Raw genomic sequence first — 23,009 nt, 5'->3', positions numbered from 1 at the left:
AACTTGCTTGTAAACAGCTGAGTCACACAGGAAGGAAGACATATTTTTGCTCTGAATGTGGGAAATGTTGTATCAATAACTCACATCTTGTTATACATCAGAGAATTCACACGGGTGAGAAACCATATTTTTGCTCTGAATGTGGGAAATGTTTTATCAGTAACTCAAATCTTGTTGTGCATCAGAGAACCCACACAGGAGAAAAACCATATTGTTGCTCAGAATGTGAGAAATGTTTTGTTCGTAAATCCCATCTTGTCAGACATCATCAAAGTCACACAGGAGCAAAACCGTATTCATGCTCTGAATGTAATAAGTCTTTCACACGGAATTCACATCTTGTTAAACATAAAAGAAGTCACACAGGGGAGAAACCATACACTTGCTCTGAATGTGGGAAAGGCTTTATCAGTAATTCCTATCTTGTTACACATCGGAGAATTCACACAGGTGAGAAACCATATTCCTGTCCTGAATGTGAAAAATGTTATATCAGTAAAACAGAACTTGTTATACATCAAAGAATTCATACAGGAGAGAAGCCATATTCTTGCTCTGAATGTGGGAAATGTTTTATCAGTAACTCATATCTTACTAAACATCAGAAAAGTCACACAGTAAAGAAACCATATTCTTGTACTGAATGTGGCAAATGTTTTGTTATTAAATCACGTCTAGTTAGACATCAGATAATTCACACAGGAGCTAAACCACATTCTTGCACGGAATGTGGGAAATGCTTTATTAGTAATTCAGATCTTGTTAAACATCAGAGAAGACACAAAGGGGAGATACGGTACCCTTGCTCTGAATGTAGCAAATATTTTGGTAGCAAAGTCTCTCTTTCTGTGCATGTAAAAACTCACAAGTAGAAATGTTCATTTAACATTGACATGCAGTTTGGGAACATAAGGTGCTTTGTCATGCATTGGTGAGTTGAATTAAAGATTGATATATGAGATGGTACGACATATGACACCACTGCAGAGGATTGTTTTGAAAGCCATTATATTATGGTCATGTATTATGTTATGTTTTAAAAATACTATTCACTGTGTTCTGATATATGAAATAAATGCACATATGAAATATACCTGGAAGAATTGTCATATTAAATAGGTATCCCATATCTAGAAACATCAAGATTTCACTGATAAAAGTTTACAATGTGCCTGGACGGTCTTTGAATACTTTAAGTTTTCCTCCCTGTACCTTGTTGAGGAGTAGCAAACACAGTGAGCTACATTTTGTGTTGTGATTTTTTTTGACTCCTTTGTACATTTGGACTATTTTTTACTATTATCCAAGACATGTTCAGAGTGATGTAGTTCAGATTGCAAATTACTGTGCTTAATTCTACTCAGTGAGGAAGCAAAGTGGGAGTGAAGAGAGGCTTGTTGAAAGGACAGAGCAAAGATTGTACCCACCGATAATACATAGCTTATTTTTAGAAGGCGTAGGCATTGAATGGACTTTTTTTTAGACAGGGAGATATATATTGAAGTCTGCGCCTAGAATAGTCACTTTTAATATATTGGCTAAGGAAACATCAACATAAAAATCAGTTTTTCCTCTGCTGAGCCACTCTGTCAGTCTCTACATTGGCTGCCTGTATTTCAACAAATCCAATATAAAATTCTTCTACTAACATACAAGGCCATCAACAAAATTGCACCGACATACATTTCCTCACTGGTCTCGAAATATCTCCCCACTCGACACCTCCATTCTGCACAAGATCTATGTCTCTCCTCCACTCATCACATCCTCCCATTCTCGGTTACAGGATTTTTTCCGGGCTGCACCCACGTTGTGGAATTCCCTCCCACGCACAGTAAGACTTTCCTCTAGTCTTAAAACCTTCAAGCGTTCACTGAAAACCTACCTCTTCAGACAAGGTTATGATATTCCTCAACCACCATCTTAATTTCCCTAGATTACCCTATTACCATCCTCTACACAGCTAACGCAAGACAACAACCCTCTGACCAACACTGCAACACACACAGCCCACTCAATACTTTCACCTTTGCGTTCTAGCTGGTCCATTGTGCAATATGATGTAGCACATGCCTTTGTGTTTCTAACTCCCATTGTCCTATAGATTGTAAGTTTGCGAGCAGGGTTCTCTTACCTCTCTGTCTGTATGTATTACCCAGTATTGTTTTATCAATGTTTGTTCCCAATTGTAAAGCGCTACGGAATTTGCTGGCGCTATATAAATAAATGTTGATGATGAAGATGATGGTTGTTATTATTATTATTCACTTAATGACCATATGAACAAGTGAGATCTCCTGACCTTATTTATGGATTCTCCTTGGTGCTTGACCAGTGTCATATATTTGAATTATTGTGTGTTAGGATTTTTGACAGTCCAGATGCCAAAGCTCCTCGTTTCAGCTGTGCCCTCTTCCACTTAGAGTGTAAGCTCTCTAATGAGCAGTGTCCTCCATACCCTTTGCTTTCATGTCTGCATTTATTTTGTCAGCCTTGTATGTCCTTATTTTATGTATGTCCTGTTTTCCCTACTGTGTGGTGCTGAGGAGCACTGTGGCGCCTTACAGATCTACGATAATAATAATGATAATCCTTTAGAGCAGAGGTGGGCAACAGGCAGGCAGCCAGAAACCTGGCAAGCCTTTTCCTGTGCCCTACCCAGCTGGCTGCTCCCCATGTAATCAGAACAGGGGCAGCCATCTTCCACATCATGTGACCTCCTCTGCACAGTGCAGGGAGGTCATGCGGCATACGCGGAGGAGGGAGTGCACTGTGCTCTCCCTCCTTTCTCTGTGTCGCTCCTTTGACAGCTGGAGGGCCTTTCAGTAATGCATACATTCCCTTTCTCAAGATACCAACCATATTAACAACACAGTCCAATAACTACCCATACATATCCCCAGAAAATAGACCAGGGCAGGTTTTAGGCAGAAAGGGTCCCAGGGTATAGTTATAACGATTGGGCCCCCATACGGCAGAATTGTCAAACTGGGTATATTTCCCAGCGTGAGATATAATTATATACCTTGCAGCCCCATTATATGATAGTGGCATGCGATAGTCAGAGGTGACTGCACTGTGCCTCAGTTCTCACCTAATCATCTTCTCACAAATATAAAACAGACATTTGTGTAGGCAGTAGGAAGCTACAGGATATTGTTGAGTAGTGTCATCACACTAAGGGAAGAGTTGTTTATTTAGAAGACCTACTGAATCCCATCTCAGTCCAATGGCTGGACCTAGAGAGTTCAGCTGTCATCGCTGTCACCATCACTGTTCCTCCATTGGTGATCTCCACTGCCAGTCACCAGTAGCTGCTTTAATAGTGGTGGCTGTTTATGCTTCACACACTTTCCCCACCACCGGCTACAATTGTTACTTTACCTATGTATTAATTGTTCCCTGCACCATTTAGATTGTAAGCTCATGTGGGCAGGGCCACCTTTACTTTTTCTTTCATGTCATTGTACAGAATTTGTTTATATTATGATCCCCTTAATTTAATGTGGTGTATAATATGTCAGCACTTTAGAAATAAAGCATAATAACAACAACAACAATTGCAAAGACTCTTCCGATGCACATTTTACATTAAAGTGACTCCTACAGGTATCCATTAAATATTGCATAGCTTTCTGGTGATGTCCATTTTACAGAGCGCCCTCTTGTGTTAATCATTCAATGCACAGCCCTCACTATTGTATATTATTCAATGCACAGCAACCACTAGTGTCCATTATTCAATGCACAGGCCCCACTAGCTTTGATTACCTAATGCACAGCCCCCACTAATGCCCATCATTAAATGCACAATCCCCACTTGTGTCCATTATTCAATGCAAATCCCCTACTAGTGTCCATTAAATGCCAGCTACCATGGTATCCATTATTCAATGCCGCCGCAATTTCTGCCAACATGGGGAACAAGTGTACTGGCTCTGTGTAGTGAGCATGATGCCGACTGGTACATCATCGTCAGCCGATGCCACTTTCAGCTAAGTCGAGACAATATTTGTTTTCACTTCAAGTGTAGAGAGGTAACAATAGAGTTTACCCACAGATGGTGGGTAGAAAGCTATATTACACTAATTTTATATACTCAGTTTATAGAGAATATGGGTGGTCAGTTTGGAGGGAGTATGTAACAGTCAGAGGCCCATATATTGTGGTTTAATAGATGTGCACCTATCGTTGAAAGTGCAGAGCAGCCGGGAGGACTGGTACCTAGAGGCAAGAAAGACTTGACTATTGGGCCTTTAAACAGTAGCAGTGCTCAAGGGTGAAGTGTAGTTTCAAACATGTTTGTACATTCTGCGGCAGAAACCATTCTGGGGAAAAATAAACAAAAAGGAATGATGGCCAGATGACTAGGTTACCCAGAGTGAATATGCCTAACCATGACATCTAATCCATTCAACCTGAGCAAGATGCTAGTGTGGCTGGCTAGGTATCTGAAGTGGAAAGAAGCAGAGTTAATGCATACAGCTGTCAAGGACAGATTTAGGATTCCGATTAGAAGGGGCATTTCCCAAGTGGTTAATCATAGACATCTTAAGTCCATTAATACACAACCAAGCATGGTCCAGATTATAAATTAGCTAAATTGCTGATCCATGTGACAGGCCTCCCAAACAAAGTTTAATAATTTGGCTTGACCATTCAAAAAAGAAGGTGGTTTGAAAGTTCAAGCTCATTCACCAACTGTCCTTCCAGAAGGGGCGTCGAATAATAATGTGAAATAGTGCTCAGCCTAGTACCAGTCCTTTGATGGGGCAGTCATGATGATGGTTAGGAGGCATGGCATAGAGAACTTTATGGCAAAGCAAGACATAGAGTCAGCTTCCAATACTCCTAGCATCCTGGGACAACCTTAATGTTGCTCCAGAACCCTGAGCAAATGTAAACACCATGCTGGCTGACACTTCATTTTACTCTAGGCTGTATGGTCAGGTGCATGCAACAAAGGCCTTTATAGTCTGCACCATAATTTGTGGGGGACCAGGAAAGAGACACAAACACCAGACCCCTAGGAGCCATTGACAGCAGAAAGACTAAAGGAATTTGTGTGTATAGTAGTGGAACAATGATGTTTTAGTTGCTGCCGTCTGGCAGGGACTGTCCAATAGGATTACAGATGAACTGGCAATTTGGGAGCTTCCATCTTCCTTGGACGATCTGATCGCTGTGTGCAATAAAGTTGATATCCGCTTCAGGGAGCAGACACAAGAGAAGGAGCAATCTGCCAAACTCTCTCATGGACATTAAGAGTAGCAAAATGTCTGAGGGTACGCTTTTCCAGAGAACCGTTCCTGTTGTTTTGGGTCTTCCTTGGCTTCGTCTTCACTCCTCACTTTTCAAATGGCATTCCACCCAGGTTATATCCTTGGGTCCTGGCTGGTAAGTAAAGTGTTTTGAAAGTTGTTCATCACTGAATTAATAGTTTACACACTGTTCTGATTATAAGATTGCATACCGTTTGATTTCTATGCATGCAACCATACTATTGGAGGTTTCAGTGATAAACTATTAAACTAACCTTCTGAGATAGGGAACTCTCAAATTCAGAAAGATAAGGGCAAACCTGAATCTCTATATATGTATATATTTTCACCAACACATTTCCTATATAATAGAATAGTTAATTTAATACACGAGAAAGAAGATGCCCCAAAGCTCATCTGATCTGTGCAATACAAGATTGTTCACAGCATCAGGATTTATTATTATTATTATTGTTTATTTGTTAGGCGCCACAAGATTTCCGCAGCGCCGTACACAGTACTAACAGTGGACTATACAGGGTGAAACAGTACAGAACAATAAGCACAAAGTACCAATACTTCAGAAACTCCAGGCAGGCTGATGCAGTAAAGACGGAGCAGAAGAACAGGTATGGAGACAGGAGGGGAGAGGGCCCTGCTCATACGAGCTTACATCCTAAGGGAGGGTACACAAAAAATCAGGGACAAAGGGGAGCCAGTTGAAGTATGGGGGGAGAGAAAAGGGAGGCCGGGAGGAGAGAGGAGAGAACGAGCCGAAGAGATGAGGGGGTTAAGTGGATGGTTGGTATTTACAATAAACATCAATACTTTCTGTAATAAGGGTTGCAACATCGGACTAGCATATATGTGGATAGCTCATTAAATTATAATTAATATGCTCTGAGATCAGCATGGCTTTTGAAATGTAACCCTAATTTCTAGGGAGCTAAAAGAACACACTTTCAGAGGACGTATTGAACATAAGTGTAGTGAAGTATAGGACAAATGTCATTAGTGGATGTAACACTACATATTAAGGAACCATATTAAATACCCCTGCCTGTTATTCCCTTATATACTACAGAGATAATATATGATTTGCTTGGTTTCAGAATGTATAATATACTCTTATTTTCAGAAGGGATCAGAAGAAGAAAAGAGTGAGCACATGTTGTACTAACCACTCCAGAACTAATTAAATAGAGACTTACATGGAACATATCCCTTTTTCTTAATAAATGAACAGCACATTATATTCTGAATATATCCTTTATTATAAATAAGTGAACAGTGTTCCAAGGACAGAACTGACACATAATCTCTACGCACAATCACACACTGTGGTCATGAATTTACACATATGAGTATTGTGACCTATCCGAGGTTACAATAAATTCAACAGTCTCCCGTAACAATCTCACATATTTCATATTTCGTGTTTTAGCTTGATAGTTTTAAGTGTGTCAATAAAAGTTATATTTTATTGGTGTGTCATTATTTCATTTAATTCACACCTTGGGACTATCTAATATTGATTGAAATCCTCTCATTTAGGACTCAGGATTTTCACATTCCATCCATATGTAGAAGTTGTGATTGTTCAGGTGTGTAAGAAGTAGTATCTTCTTTATTTATCTTTATCTTCATTGAATTACTATGTTGTAAGCATACTAGAGAGAGAACACCCTGAAACATAGAAACAATAAGATTTACAAATTACAATGTCATAAGCATTACATAAACATGAAAAGCATCTTCTTCACCTTGAAAAATGGATTTAATGCATGATAGAGTATTATAAACTTTTTAGCGTGGAGGGTTTTACAGTTGGAGTATATCAATCATCATCATCATCATCTATTTATATAGCACCACTAATTCCGCAGCGCTGTATGGAGAACTCACTCACATCAGTCCCTGCCCCATTGGAGCTTACAGTCTAAATTCCCTAATATACACAGAGAGAGAGAGAGACTAGGGTCAATTTGAAAGCAGCCAATTAATCTACCAGTATGTTTTTGGAGTGTGGGAAAAAACCGGAGCACCCGGAGAAAACCCACGCAAACACGGGGAGAACATACAAACTCCACACAGTTAAGGCCATGGTCGGGAATTGAAGTACACAACCTCAGCACTGTGAGGCAGAAGTGCTAACCACTAAGCCACCGTACTTGAGACTCAAGCTATGTCCACTTAAATACAAGACAGTTTGCCTTGTGGTTTATATGGAAATCTATTGATTCTATGTTTACTCCTGTAAATATCTGTGTAAACAATTAGTACTGATGCTATAATTTCAGCATTCATTAGGAACACTTGTGTATTCTAATAGATAATGCTTCTCCTTCTGTACACTTTTACGCATATTAGAGGTCACTTAGAAATACTGTTACCGATATAAAATCACTTTCCCAGCAACCTCAAGTGTTTATATGGTCACAGAACGTAATGACCTCTAAAATCCATAGAAGTTACAGAATAAGTTTCAGGATTTCTTCTTTTGTCATAAAACAAGATACTCCAGTATCTTTAAATAGGAGTCTTTATAGTTACAAGGTATAAAGGCAAATGACCTATTTTCAGATGTTACAACTTGGCTTCCACATTACAGTACAAATACTACACCCTAAGTACAAATGTATATTGAATGTAGCATCTAATCTCTGTCCAGTCGGCTTCCAACATTTAAAATATTATGTGTTTTGGAACATTCCACCTTACCTAAATAATCTTTAGTTTAAAATGCACACATCCATACAGGTGCCATCTAGTGGTATCAAAATATATTGTAACTTTAAACAAGGTGGATTCACTCTAACAGACATCATCTCATCACTGTCTCTTTGTCACGCATCCGGATGATATTTAGTGGATCCCTTGTATCTGCCAAAGGGTATAACTCATTCAGGGGCGCGGAGTCTAACGAGTAGGAGGTTTTTGCCAGTGACCCCCGCAAGAGGGTATGGACTTCGCCGCTCCTATCCCGCAGGTCGCGGCTCCCAGAATGAGTGTTGGCAGAGTAAATAGTGGAGCTTGATACAGCGGATTGGTAACGGCCAGTCAGAGAGACAGTGAAGGTAATAATGATAGGGTCAGTCTCATAGCAATGCAAAATAACGATGGTGTTGCTGGAAGTAGAAATGGAGAGGCAATACTGTAAGTAGAAACTGGAAACAACAGCAGGAGAGTCTTTGGTTCAGCGGCAGTACAAATGGGAGTAATAGCGGAGTAGAACTAGCTGATCCGTAGTTGGTAACTTAGAGCAACAGCAGGTGAATTACTGGTACAGCGACAGTTCAATACAGGCAGTAATGGAGTGTAACTTAGCTGATCCGTAGATGGTAACTCAGAGCAACTGCAGGTGAATCACTGACACAGCGGCAGTTCAAACAGAGGCAGTAATGAAGTAGAACTTAGCTGATCCGTGGATGGTGATTCAGAGCAGCGGGTGAGTTACTGGTACAGCGGCAGTTCAAATATAGAAGCAGTAGTGGAATCGAACTTAGCTGATCCGTAGATGGCGATTCAGAGCAGCAGCAGGTGAGTACAGGTGCAGCAAGCAGTTCTATTAGTGGCAGCGGCAGAGAGGAGTACAGCTGATCCAGGGCGCTCGTACGAGCAGCAACTGAAGGAAACCAGATCCTTACTGAGAGTGAGTAACTCGAAGAACAGGTATCGGACAGAGGAAAAATGGGAGGTTTAAATAGCGCTCCAAAATGCTAGAACCAATGGAAACGGGAATGAGGTCATAAGAGAGGGTAGTTGTAGCACATGCGCAGAACAAGATACTAGATGGAGGATGTTGATCTGATAATGAAGTTTAGTACACTCTGATCACCGCTTACAGGAGGAAGGTAACAACGTCGGTACCCATCCGCCGGGCCGGCGTGTGACACTCTTATGTTATAATGTAATTAGTGAATTAATAAAGTAAAAAAGTAATAAGTAAGTATTGTAATGAAAATTAAGAGTCATTTCTAGAAGGACTTCCATGTCGGAAATATATTTTTTTATGAATTCGTTATAAAGTAAAACATTATTAAAACATATATTAAAACACATGTATAATCTGTGTCACATTCCACTCCATGATATGACAGCATTAGTATCAATGAGGATAAAATAGCTTAATGAAAATCTGTACAGATTTAACTGAAGATACTGCAACTCAACCCACATCTGCTTATATTGAGGTGGAATCGGTCTCATGTAAAGGAGGAAACCTCACTTACATTTCTACCCCAACACATCATACACAATATACGTCTACTGATATTAAGGAGGAAACAAATCTCACACACACTGACATTTATACACCAACAAGTCATACACAATATACATCTACTCATATTAAGGTGAAATCCATGTTATCTGAGGGGGGAAACATCACAGACACTGATATCTATACACTCACAGATTATACACAATATATATCTAGTGATATTAAGGAGGAATCGGTCTCATGTAAAGAAAAAAGTGTCTTAGACACTGACCTATATACACTCACAAATTGTACACCTCATATATCTACTCACATTAAGGAAGAATCAGTCTCATGTGAACATATGGGAAACATATCTGAATGTGGGACATATTTATCTGACAATTCACAGTGGGTCACTTTTGGTAAGCAGAACTGGCGCTGCGGGATGAATACATGTAAGTATTCACCACACAACAAAAAAAAACGGAATAAAGCATATAGTTGTTCTGAGTGTGGGAAACGTTTTGTCGGTAATTCACATCTTGTTAGACATCAGAGTACTCACACAGGAGAGAGACCGTATTTCTGCTCTGAATGTAGTAAATGTATTTACAGTAACTCAAATCTTATTCAACATCAGAGAGCTCACACCGGGGAGAAACCATATTCTTGTTCTGATTGTGGGAAATGTTTTACTAGTAATGGAAATCTTATTGTGCATCAGAGAATTCACACAGGAGAGAGACTTTGTTTTTGCTCTGATTGTGGGAAATGTTTTGCCAGTAGCTCACAACTTGTTGAACATCAGAGAATTCACACAGGAAAGAAACCATATTCTTGTTCTGACTGTGGGAAATGGTTTGCTTCTCCCTCAAGTCTGGGTAAACATCAGAAAGGTCACACAGGTGAAAAAACTTATTCTTGCTCTGACTGTGGGAAATGTTTTATACAAAACTTATCGTTAGACATCAGAAAATTCACACAGGAGAGAAATTCTATTCATGTTCTGAATGTGGGAAATGTTTCATCACTAATGCAAGTCTTGCTATACACCAGAGAACTCACACAGGTGAAAAACCATATTCTTGTTCTGAATGTGGAAAATGTTTTTTGAGTAACTCAGGATTAGTTGTACATCAGAAAATGCACACAGGAAAGAAGCCATATTGCTGCTCTGAGTACGGGAAATGCTTTACTCGAAACTCATATCTTGCTGTACACAAAAGAAGTCACACGGGATAGAGACCTTATCTTTGCTCTGATTGTGGGAAATGTTTTGCTGGTAGCTCAATTTTTGCTGTACATCAGAGAATTCACACAGGAGAGAAACCATATTCCTGTTCTGAATGTGGCAAATGTTTTATCAGTAACTCAGGATTAGTTGTACATCAGAAAATTCACACAGAAGAGAGACCATATTCCTGTTCTGAATGTGGGAAGTGTTTTATCACAAACTCAGATTTTGTTGTATACAAACGAAGACACACAGGAGAGAAGCCATATTCTTGTTTTGAATGTGGTTGGAGTTTTGTGAGCAAAGGTGCTCTGTCAGCACATGTAAAAATTCACAAGAATAAACCATTTATCGTCATTACAAACATGTAGCTTAGAGCCAGAGGTTTAATTCCTTAAACATGTGCAATAAAGATTGACATGGAAGTTTTTTATAACCATTTATTTACTTGGTATAACTTCATTGGATATATGTATCAATTACAAACCTCAATTATTGGTCCTAATAAACATCACCTCAGTGTTATGAACTGGTTATCTTCAATTGAATCCTCCTTGGACTTGCACTGTATTCAATGAAATGGAGACAGGAAAGAGTTTCATTCTATCAGGTGTCAGCAAAAATCATAAATGTGATGTGATTACATAACTTTGTTCAACAGTTTACTCCTGAATTAATTAACTTTTTCTTATACAACATGCTGCGGCACCAACATAGATGGATGTAGTTAGAGCCACTGAACATATGTAATATTTACAACCTTGCTTATTAGCTTTAATTTAATAAACATCTATTTTTCTTTATTAGCACTTAGCAAACTTCCCTGAGCTTGCTATGACTTGAGCAAAAGAGAGACTGACATATTTTCCCCACGGTGTCTCTGGTATATATAGAAATCCACTATATCCACATTCTGCTGGTGCTATGCTTTCATGGGAGCTACATAAACAGATGGTCCCATCAGTTATCAATAAAAGATTATTCTACCGTAATACACATTAAAAATAAATGTATAATACAGTAATTCATTATTATGGTTTCTTATTGGTGCTTTGGTATGTTCTCATTAATGTCATTAAATGTTCTCATATTTCATTTTAAGAACTTTTGTACATCCTCAATACTACCCCACAACTTCTATTTTACAGAAATGAATGGAATGTACTAATCACATTCGTAACAGTCAAAACTAGTTTTGACACCGTAAAACACAGTTTTAATTGCAGTGTTTATTTGTACTCGATTATGCTTCAGGACATACACAGTGATATCTATGTAGAATTCAAAAAACTGCATGCTAGGTTAAAAGCACTGGTATTTGCATTGATGTTGCAGCATGTCAAATACAAAAACTCCAACACAAATAGGTAATTTTATCTTATTTTTTCTCAATTTACTTGCCTGTAATTCTTACATTCTACAAATTGTTTTTCTTACTATCTTTCAATGGCATTAGGCCTGATTAATTAAGGAAAGTTAAGCAAAACATTGAGTAAGTTTTCTTATTTAAGTTTTCTGGACAAAACCATGTTGGAATGCAAGGGGTGCAAATTAGATTATTATTTTGCACATAAGGAAAATACTTATACTGCACACAAATACTTGATAGCTTATTTGTACACTGAAAATTAAAGTTGATCTAGGACATGTCCTACCCCAACTATAAATCTTCCATCTCATTTTAAATTTACCTCCCGCTGCAATGCAACATGGTTTTGCTTTAGTTACTTACTTTTGCTTAACTTTTCTTACTGAATCAGGCCCATTATCTTTAGAACTTTATCATTCTTCACCCTCCCTGTATCACACACTTTTGTCCATATTGCTCCCTCACTATCCACTCACCTTTAATTAACACACACTAAACTTTTTTCCTATCTGTATTCCTTAACTGTAACCTCCTCAACCTTTCACCAGAAAATAAAATCTCACATGTCTTACAATCATCTTTATATTTTTCTCTCTCCTTCTATTAGCTGGTGATCTACCACTAAGTCCGTGTGTCCACGTTTTTCTTTATCCTCAACAATTGACTCTTATGGATAGACCTCAGCCATGAATCCCTGTGTCCACCTCTTACATATAAGTATGTGTCCCCACCTATCCTTAAAATGGGTATGACACATCCATGCCTTCCAAAACTTACGTGCAAAGAAAATTATGTCTTTCAGCTGTGTCATCTTTGATGTCCTCTCACCACCTCCGACTCAGTATTTCCAAATTTAGCTATTATTATTCCCAAAGAAAGAAAAACGTAACCGCACTAGGATTTATCTTCAGAGCTCCTCGATTGTCACAAACCTCCCTGCTCACACTCCTGTGCTTCTGATTCCCTCTGTCGCTGTGCAAGATCAGCACTTCCTGGTTTGGGTGGTCACATGATTGTGGCTGGGAGACGGCATATTCTGCAGTGTATATAAAGCTCACTCTCACACACTAACAGTGTCAGAGCAACAGGTTTCCATACCCACACTGACTCCCTGTTATGCTGTATTGCTGCTATCCTTGGTTTTCCTTGTGAATCATTCTTGGAAAGTTCTTCTGCCTGTTAACCCCTCGTGTACTAGTCCTTACTTGTTTTGACGTCTCTTCCTCAAATCCTGATTGTAGTGCGCTACTGCCTGAGTACCAGATTCCGGCCTGTTGTTAGACTTTCCTTCTGCATTCTGATTTTGCACCTCTCTACCGCCAGTGTACCAGTCCTCGGCTAGCTGACGTGCTTTCGGATTTTCATTTCTCTACACTGTGTTATGCCTAGTGACTGTTCAGAGGGCCGTGACCTGCGTGTTCCCGACAGCTAAAGTCCATCCTGCCTTGCGGCGCTTCTTGGTGAAGACCTAGGGACTTGTTAGACTCTGCGCCTCTGCTCGGCCAGTCCTAAACCAGGCTAAAACATGTATCCATCGCCCCTGGGATCTGTGCGTTCAGACAACGAGACAATCGTTACACTGATATTACTCAGTAGAATTTAGAGATTCAGGATACGTATAGAGTATCCGTGTCCTGAAGGATGTACTCAAACACATAAGAACATGAAACCAGAAAAAGAGAGGACAAGATGTGTATATCGGGGCACTCCGGAATGTTCAATTAAAAGTAATCGTTTTTATTGATATTCATTAAAATCAATTTTTTTTTTTTTACTAGCTCTTGAAAAAACAGCGAAATAAGGTAAAAACAAATAATGTTGTAAAGCAATGTGATTATAAATTGTGAAAAATAACTGATTTAAGAATTGCAGATAAACATTCAATGCCTTTACAGTTTTATAACATCACTGATTTGATTTTAGTCGTAACTCTGATAGTTTGATATCAATATTATCTCACCTGCTATGTCTGTTCTTATATATAAATAAATAAACTGTTTCTGATAGCATTGTCTGTCTTTATTTATTAGGGCATTTTGTATAAGCAATGTTCTGGACAGCCACATAAATTAGTCTGTCACAAAATACTAATATTACAGACAGGAAATTGGAATGCAGTGGACTGCTGTTATGTCTAATCAGCTGTCATAATCATCATCATTTTTTTATATAGCGCCACTAATTCCGCAGCGCTGTACAGAGAACTCATTCACATCAGTCCCTGCCCCATTGGAGCTTACAGTCTAAATTCCCTACTATAGACATACACTCACACACACAGACAGACAGAGAGGGAGATACTAGGGTCAATTATTTATTTTTTTATTGCAGCCAATTAACCTACTAGTATGTTTTTGGAGTGTGGGAGGAAACCGGAGCACCCGGAGGAAACCCACGCAAACACAGATAAGGCCATGGTCGGGAATCGAACTCATGACCCCAGTGCTGTGAGGCAGACGTGCTAACCACTACGCCACTGTGCTGCCACAATTATTCATCTTTTGATCTTCAATGATATTAATATGGAGCGCAGTATGATGTTTAGAAAATGTGGAGCTGTTTGATCTACAGCCGATTGCTCAAATCATTGCACTGACTGCAAGTTGAATCCGCATTATTCCTATAAGTAACACACTTCCCTTTAATGTAACCAATATCTCTGTGTATAATAGTAATGATTATATTATATAGATATCTAATTTTAATTCTCAAGTATCAAAGGCTTACTGTGCTAAATGTTATGTGATGATTAAGACATCGATAGATGCTCTTATATCATCCCTGCTCAGATATGGTTATAGCTTGCTACCTCTCTTTATTAATGTAATCTGGTTAATTAGATCAGCGCCATATCATTCATGCCGATCTATAATGTCAAGGGGAATGGCCAGTGAAAATCAAATCTGCATAAATCCTTTGAGAATATTAAGTCTATCTATCGGGTGTATTCATGATAAGATATAGTTAAAGATATAATAGCAGCTGGCAGAGTAAGTGATTAGTGGCAAAGCGTGTTTAGCTTTTTTCAAAGCAAAATAATATTCCTACCAGACAACTGAAGTTACTTACCTGACATCTCTATTTCTTTTGGCAATACAGCAATAAACTCTATCCTTCAAACTTACTGCATATGTGTTATCCTTGAACCAAAACTGTCCTTTGTTCCCAACACCAAATCTGTATCCAATTCCTGTTACATACATCTAAGAGACACTTCCAGAATATGCACATATCTTACACAGCAAAATCTTAAATTCATGTACTCATTATCTCCCGCATTGACTATTGCAATACCCCTCTAACTAGTCTTCTCCAAACCAGACTTTCACCCCTATAACCTATTCTGAACTAAGCAGCTAGACTGAATTTCCTAGCAAAGTGTTCTACTGCTGCTCTACTCTGGTTGCTAGAATACAACATAAAAGAGTACTAACATACAAGGCCATCAACAAAATTGCACCAACATACATCTCCTCACTTATCTCAAAATATCTTCCCTCCGCTCTGCTCAAGATCAGCCTCTCTCATCCACACTCATTACTCGCTCCCATTCCCGGTTACAGGACTTTTTCAAACCTACACCCACTCTGTGGAATGCCCTCTCTCGTGTAACGAGATTTTCCTCTAGCCTCCAAATGTTCCCCAAAACTCACATCTTAATGCAAGCTTGTAAAATTCCTGAACCACCCTACTAACCCCCCTGGGCTATTCTACCAGTTCACCAACCCTCTACACAATTCACACAAAACGTAGATATTCTCTTTCTATACTCTAACAACGCTCTGCCGCTCAGACCAGCACTGCTGTGTGACCGGATCAGCATTTTTTACCTTTGCATTCTGGCTGGACCTATATGCAATATGTGGCGCTTAACCCATACTTGCCAACATTTCTTTTTCTTTTTCCGGGAGATGCCGGCTGGGACGTGGGCGTGCAGGAGGCCGGGCGCCGAAATTGCGTCATTTTGGCCCCGCCCCCGTGACGGAATGACGCAAATCACGTCATTTTACAGCAGGGGCGGGGCTAAACACCGCGATTCCGGGTGAATCACGGCGTTTAAACTGAACTTTTCCCACTTCCTATCAGGGAGATTGCCACACTCGTCCGGGAGACTCTCCCAAAATGCGGGAGTCTCCCGGACAATCCGGGAGAGTTGGCAAGTATGGCTTAACCTCAATTATCAAACTCCTTGAACCAGAACTGTCCTTTGTTCCCACCAACAAATCTGTATCCAATTCCTGTTACACACATAGAAACACTTGCATGCATGTAACAGATTGTAAGCTTACAAGCCCTCTTACCTCTTTATCTTTAATACCCAATCTTGTTATATACTATCTTGTAAAGTGCTACTGCATATGATATATAAATAAATGTTAATGTATGATGTCCCATAACCCTGCAATATCCACACACAGAAGGGAGTGGTGGCAGAGCCAGGAAGGTACCAATGGAAATAAGAGATCTATAAGTTTTGAAACCTGTTTCTCTTCCCTGCTCTTCTCGTGGAAAATCCAAATGGAGAATGAGGGTTTGCTGTATATTCTCCAATGTCTAAAGCAAAGTATATGGGGTACGGTGTAAATATTTTGTATAATTGATCAAAACATAAATCCGCACGCGACTTCCGGGTTGTGCGTTCCAACGGCCGGATGGTGCTGGTCTTATTCTTCCGCTCTTACTAAGGGGAACGGAGTTCCACCGGAAGTCACAGAAATCAGGCACCGAAAGTGGTGTGGACGGGCCATATATACCGTCCTGTGCCGGGTGAGATGATGAAGGTGCGGGTGAGAGGGGATTGTGGGAAATATCCGTATATTTGTTATTCTCATTCCTCCACCTTCTCTATTAGTGTCCTCTGTCTCCATTATTGTTCTACACACAGCCCATGTCCTCCATTCACTGTCATATATCTCCTTTATTATCCTATTACTGTGATCCCCAATATATAATCCTATAACTGTGATCCCCAATATATAATCCTATTACTGATCCTACACCTCCTATATAATCCTATTACTGATCATACACCTCCTATATGATCCTATTACTGATCCTACACCCCCTATATGATCCTATTACTGATCCTACACCCCCTATATAATCCTATTACTGATCATACACCTCTTATATTATCATATTACTGATCCTACACCCCCTATATGATCCTATTACTGATCATACACCTCCTATATGATCCTATTACTGATCCTACACCCCCTATATGATCCTATTACTGATCCTACACCTCCTATATAATCCTATTACTGATCATACACCCCCTATATGATCCTATTACTGATCATACACCTCTTATATTATCATATTACTGATCATACACCCCCTATATGATCCTATTACTGATCATACACCTCTTATATTATCATATTACTGATCCTACACCCCCTATATGATCCTATTACTGATCCTACACCTCTTATATTATCATATTACTGATCCTACACCTCCTATATGATCCTATTACTGATCCTACACCTCCTATATAATCCTATTACTTATCCTACACCTCCTATATGATCCTATTACTGATCCTACACCTCCTATATAATCCTATTACTGATCATACACCCCCTATATGATCCTATTACTGATCATACACCTCTTATATTATCATATTACTGATCATACACCCCCTATATGATCCTATTACTGATCATACACCTCTTATATTATCATATTACTGATCCTACACCCCCTATATGATCCTATTACTGATCCTACACCTCTTATATTATCATATTACTGATCCTACACCTCCTATATGATCCTATTACTGATCCTACACCTCCTATATAATCCTATTACTTATCCTACACCTCCTATATGATCCTATTACTGATCCTACACCTGCTATATGATCCTATTACTGTCGCCGGAAATCGGCGACTTTGCAGGAGAAATTTAAAGCGGCAATGGCTTTTAAAGGCAAACTTGTCTTTAAAAGCCATTGCTGCTTTAAATTCCCCCTGCAACGTTGCCGATTTCCATCGACTTTCAGAAATCGATGTTTCATACATTTACCCTCAGAAATTTTAATATGCAAGATCTAGATGCTAATCTCAGGGGCTACCCCATTTCTACCTTCCAAAAATGAACACAATACATTGCATATATCTCTCGGGCAATCCTAAAGTTAATGCTTGGGGTCGATAGTGGATAGGGCATTCAAGACCAGAATTTATATGTTATGATATGCGCCACCCCATTGGTCAGTTGTAGTAATCGATGAATCGCCTAAAAGGGGTGGTTCAAGTCTTTTGAACTTCCAATTGTTTTCAGCAGCCATCCTCAGCTGCAACCTTACTTCAGTACTCCCAGATTGTAAATACTGACCAGTTTTTGTGAAGGAAAACCTGACCCTGACTGACAGAATGTGTAGACTTTAATAAGAAGCTAGGAGCAACTTGTACAAAATAACTTGATTATTAATTTGTATTAACTAACTTGATAACATAATGTACAGTTAGTTATAATGCACAGCTACCATTTTGTGTCTGGCAACAGATCCTTTGGTAGACATTCATTAAGGTCCCTTAGTAAGCATCAAGGGCAGTATATAAAGTTAATAAGCAGCAAATCAAGAGTACGTTTAGATGTAAGCATGTCATGAGTTTTGGTGTTTCAGGTAGATGTCAATCCATCATTGTCACCAGAGAGTGTCCCCAACACTTGGACATCCTGCAAATTTGTCAGGGTATCCTCTATGGGTATATGTTAACTTTTAAGGTAGAACATTAGTATTCAGACTATTGGGTTCAGTCAGTGTGGACAGACCAACTTCCATGGTGGGAGCAAAATTAATTAATAAAAATACAAAACATCACAATTAGTAAAGTGAAATGAAGACTTTAGAAACTATCATGGTGAAATCACTGTTATTTCTCTCACTGCAACAATATCCTGGCTCCCATTAGACAGGATTACACAGAGGTGAAGAAGACGTCTGGTGAGTGTGTGGCACCCAATAACCGTCCCCGTTTGTCAGGAGGATTGAGCAGGACCCAGATCCCCATCACGGAGCCTCCACCTCACTCACTGATACATGAGAGAAACAATGACCAGAGGATTCTAGAACTCACCAACAAGATCATTCAGCTGCTGACTGGAGAGGTGACTGCTGGGAATGGGACATTAATTTCACTGTCTTATTTCTCCATGGGGGAGTGGGAGTATTTAGAAGGACACAAGGGTCTGTACAAGGATGTGATGATGGAGAATCACCGGACCCCCACATCACTGGGTAAGAGTTGATTAAATAATTGTCTCGTTTTCGTATTTGTTATACCTAAAAATATACGTATGGCAGAGTAAATTGGTACATTCTTCATTATCATCATCATCATCATTTATTTATATAGCGCCACTAATTCCACAACGCTGTACATAGAACTCATTCACATCAGTCACTGCCCCATTGGAGCTTACAATCTAAATTCCCTAATATAGACACACACTCAGACACAGAGGGAGACAGACAGAGACTAGGGTCAATTTTTGATAGCAGCCAATTAACCTACCAGTATGATTCTGGAGTGTGGGAGGAAACCAGAGCACCCAGAGGAAACCCACGTAAACACGGGGAGAACATACAAACTCCACACAGATAAGGCCATGGTCGGGAATCGAACTCATGACCTCAGTGCCGTGAGGCAGAAGTGCTAACCACTAGGCCACTGTGTTGCCCATAGTTCAGTTATATAAACCCAATACACAGAAACCAGTTGCATATAAAAGAATATGTCTATTATTAACAATTCAAAATGACCAATTCTTATTAGTCCACCATTGTGGACAATAGTCACAGTTTAAAAAAAACAGATTGGTTATAATACACCTGACACATACAGTAGTTCATAATGCTGCAGAGATATTTAGGAGAAAATAGAAGAATTAGTTTGGGGTGAAAAGAGGAAAGTCTTTATAGAACTACAAAGGTCATCCCAGGATGATGTAGCTAATATAGCTAAGAAATTGTCCGGTATTATACAGTCTCACTACACAGCTTGTATTTGTCGTCTGGTTTGTGTATTTTCCCCATATATCATTCCACGATGCAGCGATCACAGTGTCCAAAACACTCTGAAGCGCTTTAAAGATGCAATCTTCATCGTGGAAATAAAAATGTACCGTTATTACTTGTTAAGTAGCTCATGTCACACTGCTGATTGCTGTAAACTAGCTACGAGAACGTAAATATACATAAATACCATTCTGTTTTACAAAGGCTCTGTCTATATGTGTTTTTTTATATAATTCTTTATTTCGTCTGGTCAGAAATAAACTTTTGCACATTTGTTGTCAAAACAGGACAGAGTCCAATATAGTAGTTACAGACCAACAGAATCAAACATAATTACAAAAACAATAAAATGAAGACAGTTATTTTTAAGAATAAGGGGGTAAGGAAGATGGGGAATTATGGGATGGTAGAAAAAAAGGACAGGGGTGCAGGACTAGTAGGGAGGAAACAATATCCTTGTCATATTAGGGAGATTGGGGAGGTTCCTGATAATGTTGGACTTAGTAGAGGGTAAACTGAATGGAAGGGGGGATGATATGTGTGAAGAGGGCTTGCACAGTGTGTCAAAGAGTAAACTCAAGGAACAAGCTTGGAGGCGCTGCGATATGGGATCTTAATTTGAGAGAGGGTTTGGGTCAGAATCTTTGTTTTTTTTACAATGGGAGTAATCACTGCGTGCTTGAATAATGATGGAAAGATACCAGTAGAGAGAGAGAGATTACAGAATTTAGTTAGGGATGGGATGAGTACAGGAGACAGGGATCTACCGATTTGGGAGGGTATGGGATCAAGAGGACAGGAGGTAGAGTAGGAAAATAAGAAGAGAGTAGATACTTAATCTTAATTTCTGGGATCAAATGAAGAGAGGGTGGTGGGAAAAAATTGAGCTGGTTGTTTGTCGAGGAAGAGGATACCATTTCAAGTCGGATCTAATCAATTTTGTCCTTGAAGTAGGAGACAAGATCCTGGGCACTGATATTAGTCAGAGGTTTTAGGGATGAGAGGGTTGAAAAGAGATTTAAATGTGTTAAAAAGGCCTTTGGGGTTCAAAGCCTGAGCATAGATAAGAGATTGGAAGTATGTTTGTTTTGCAGTGTCCAGACCATTTCTTTATGAGTGGTAGATATAAGTATATGTGAGGAAATCATTAGGGGCATGAGATTTACGCCGGTGACGTTCTGCTCTGCGAGAAAGTTTTTGACGATTTCTTGAGAAAGGTTTTGAAGATTTTGTGTTGCTCTCTTGTGCCACGGCTGACATGGAAGTCTATGTGGACTATGAAGAGTCATTGGAGCTACTTGATCTAGGGCTGTTGCTGGGGTTTGGTGAAAATGAGGAACTGCCATATCAGGGGAGGAGAATGTAGAGATAGGGGAGAGAAGGTGTTGGAGAGAGGTGGAAAATTGTTGAAAATGAATAGAGTTTGTGCAGGTATGAGTAAGCTTGGTAGAGTTAGACAGCAGAGAAGTTAAAGTACTGGGGGAGAGCTTGTAGCTGATAAGGTGAAGATCCGAGTGTTGAGGAAATCAGAAACGAAGCATAGTCTAGAGAAAACATTTTTTAATGTTACAACATGGCTCCCACGTTACAGTACTGTAATACCACACCCTAAGTACAAATGTATATAGAATGTAGCAGTCAGTTTCAAACATTTCAATTGTTAGTTTGTTTGGAACATTCCATCTTACCTATATAATCTTTACATTAAAATGCACACATCCATCCTCCAGGCACCATCTAGTGGTGTCACAGTATGCTGCAACTTAAAACAAGATGCATTCGCTCTAACAGACATCATCTCATCGCTCTCTCTCTCTCTCTCGTATGTTAAAATTGAATTAGTGAATTAATAAGTTAAAAAAGTAATGTTAAACTCTTGTAATTTTTAGTCATGTCGAAAATACATTTGTTTGTGACTTCATTAAAGGAAAAAGTGTAAAAACATATATTAAAACATATGTACTAGCAAAAGAGTCTGTGTCGCATTTCACTCCCTGATATCACAGCATTAGTATCAATGAGGATAAAATAACTTCATGAAAATCTGACTTTGCATTTCTTTTGTATAGATTTACTCAAAGATGCTGCAACTCAACCCACATCTGCTCATATTGAGGAGGAATCGGTCTCATGTAAAGGAGGAAACCTCACTTGCATTTCTACCCCAACACATCATACACAATATACATCTACTAATATTAAGGAGGAAACAAATCTCACACACACTGACATTTATAGACCCACAAGTCACACACAATATACATCTACACTAATTAAGGAGGAATTAGTCCCATGTGAAGAAGAAAATCTCCCACACTCTGATGTTTATACAGCTATAGATCATACACAATATATATCTACTCATATTAAAGAAGAATGGGACTCAGTTGAACAAGGAAACATCACAGACAGTTACATTTATACACCCACAGATTATACACAATATACATCTACTCATATTAAGGAGGAATCGGTCTCATGTAAAGGAGGAAATCTCACAGACATTTATGCATCCACAGATCCTACACAATATATATCTATTCATAATAAAGAGGAATCCAACTCATGTGAGGAAGGAAACCTCACAGACACTGATATCTATACACTCACAGATCATACACAATATATATCTCGTGATATTAAGGAGGAATCAGTCTCATGTGAAGAAAAAAGTCTCTCCGACACTGACCTATATACACTCACAGATCCTACACCTCATATATCTACTCTTATTAAGGAAGAATCAGTCTCATCTGAACATATTGTTAACATATCTGAATGTGGGACATATATATCTGATAATTCACAGCTAGCTATTCACCACCAAACAAACATAGGGGACAAACCATATTGTTGTTCTGAGTGTGGGAAAGGTTTTATCAATAACTCACATCTTGTTA

The 23,009-nt window shown here is 39.1% G+C and overlaps 3 protein-coding genes and 1 pseudogene across 5 annotated transcripts in view; 3 read left to right on the top strand and 1 right to left on the bottom strand.

Moving 5' to 3' along the window:
- Positions 1-23,009, top strand: part of LOC142159906 (uncharacterized) — a 543,776-nt gene that overhangs the window by 457,793 nt on the left and 62,974 nt on the right. The window lies entirely within an intron of this gene.
- Positions 1-23,009, bottom strand: part of LOC142159873 (uncharacterized) — a 125,830-nt gene that overhangs the window by 59,674 nt on the left and 43,147 nt on the right. The window lies entirely within an intron of this gene.
- LOC142160617 (uncharacterized) lies at positions 12-959 on the top strand (the record flags this gene model as incomplete). The annotated part of the gene is made up of 1 exon (XM_075215480.1): positions 12-959. A coding segment is annotated over one exon (861 nt), but the record flags the coding sequence as incomplete, so codon positions are not given.
- Positions 9,827-11,070, top strand: LOC142160616 (uncharacterized; annotated as a pseudogene).

Source organism: Mixophyes fleayi, chromosome 6 (genome assembly GCF_038048845.1).
Source record: "Mixophyes fleayi isolate aMixFle1 chromosome 6, aMixFle1.hap1, whole genome shotgun sequence".
Taxonomy (NCBI): Eukaryota; Metazoa; Chordata; class Amphibia; order Anura; family Limnodynastidae; genus Mixophyes; species Mixophyes fleayi.
Note: the sequence above shows the minus strand (reverse complement) of the source record. Positions and strands in the feature narration are given on the sequence as shown.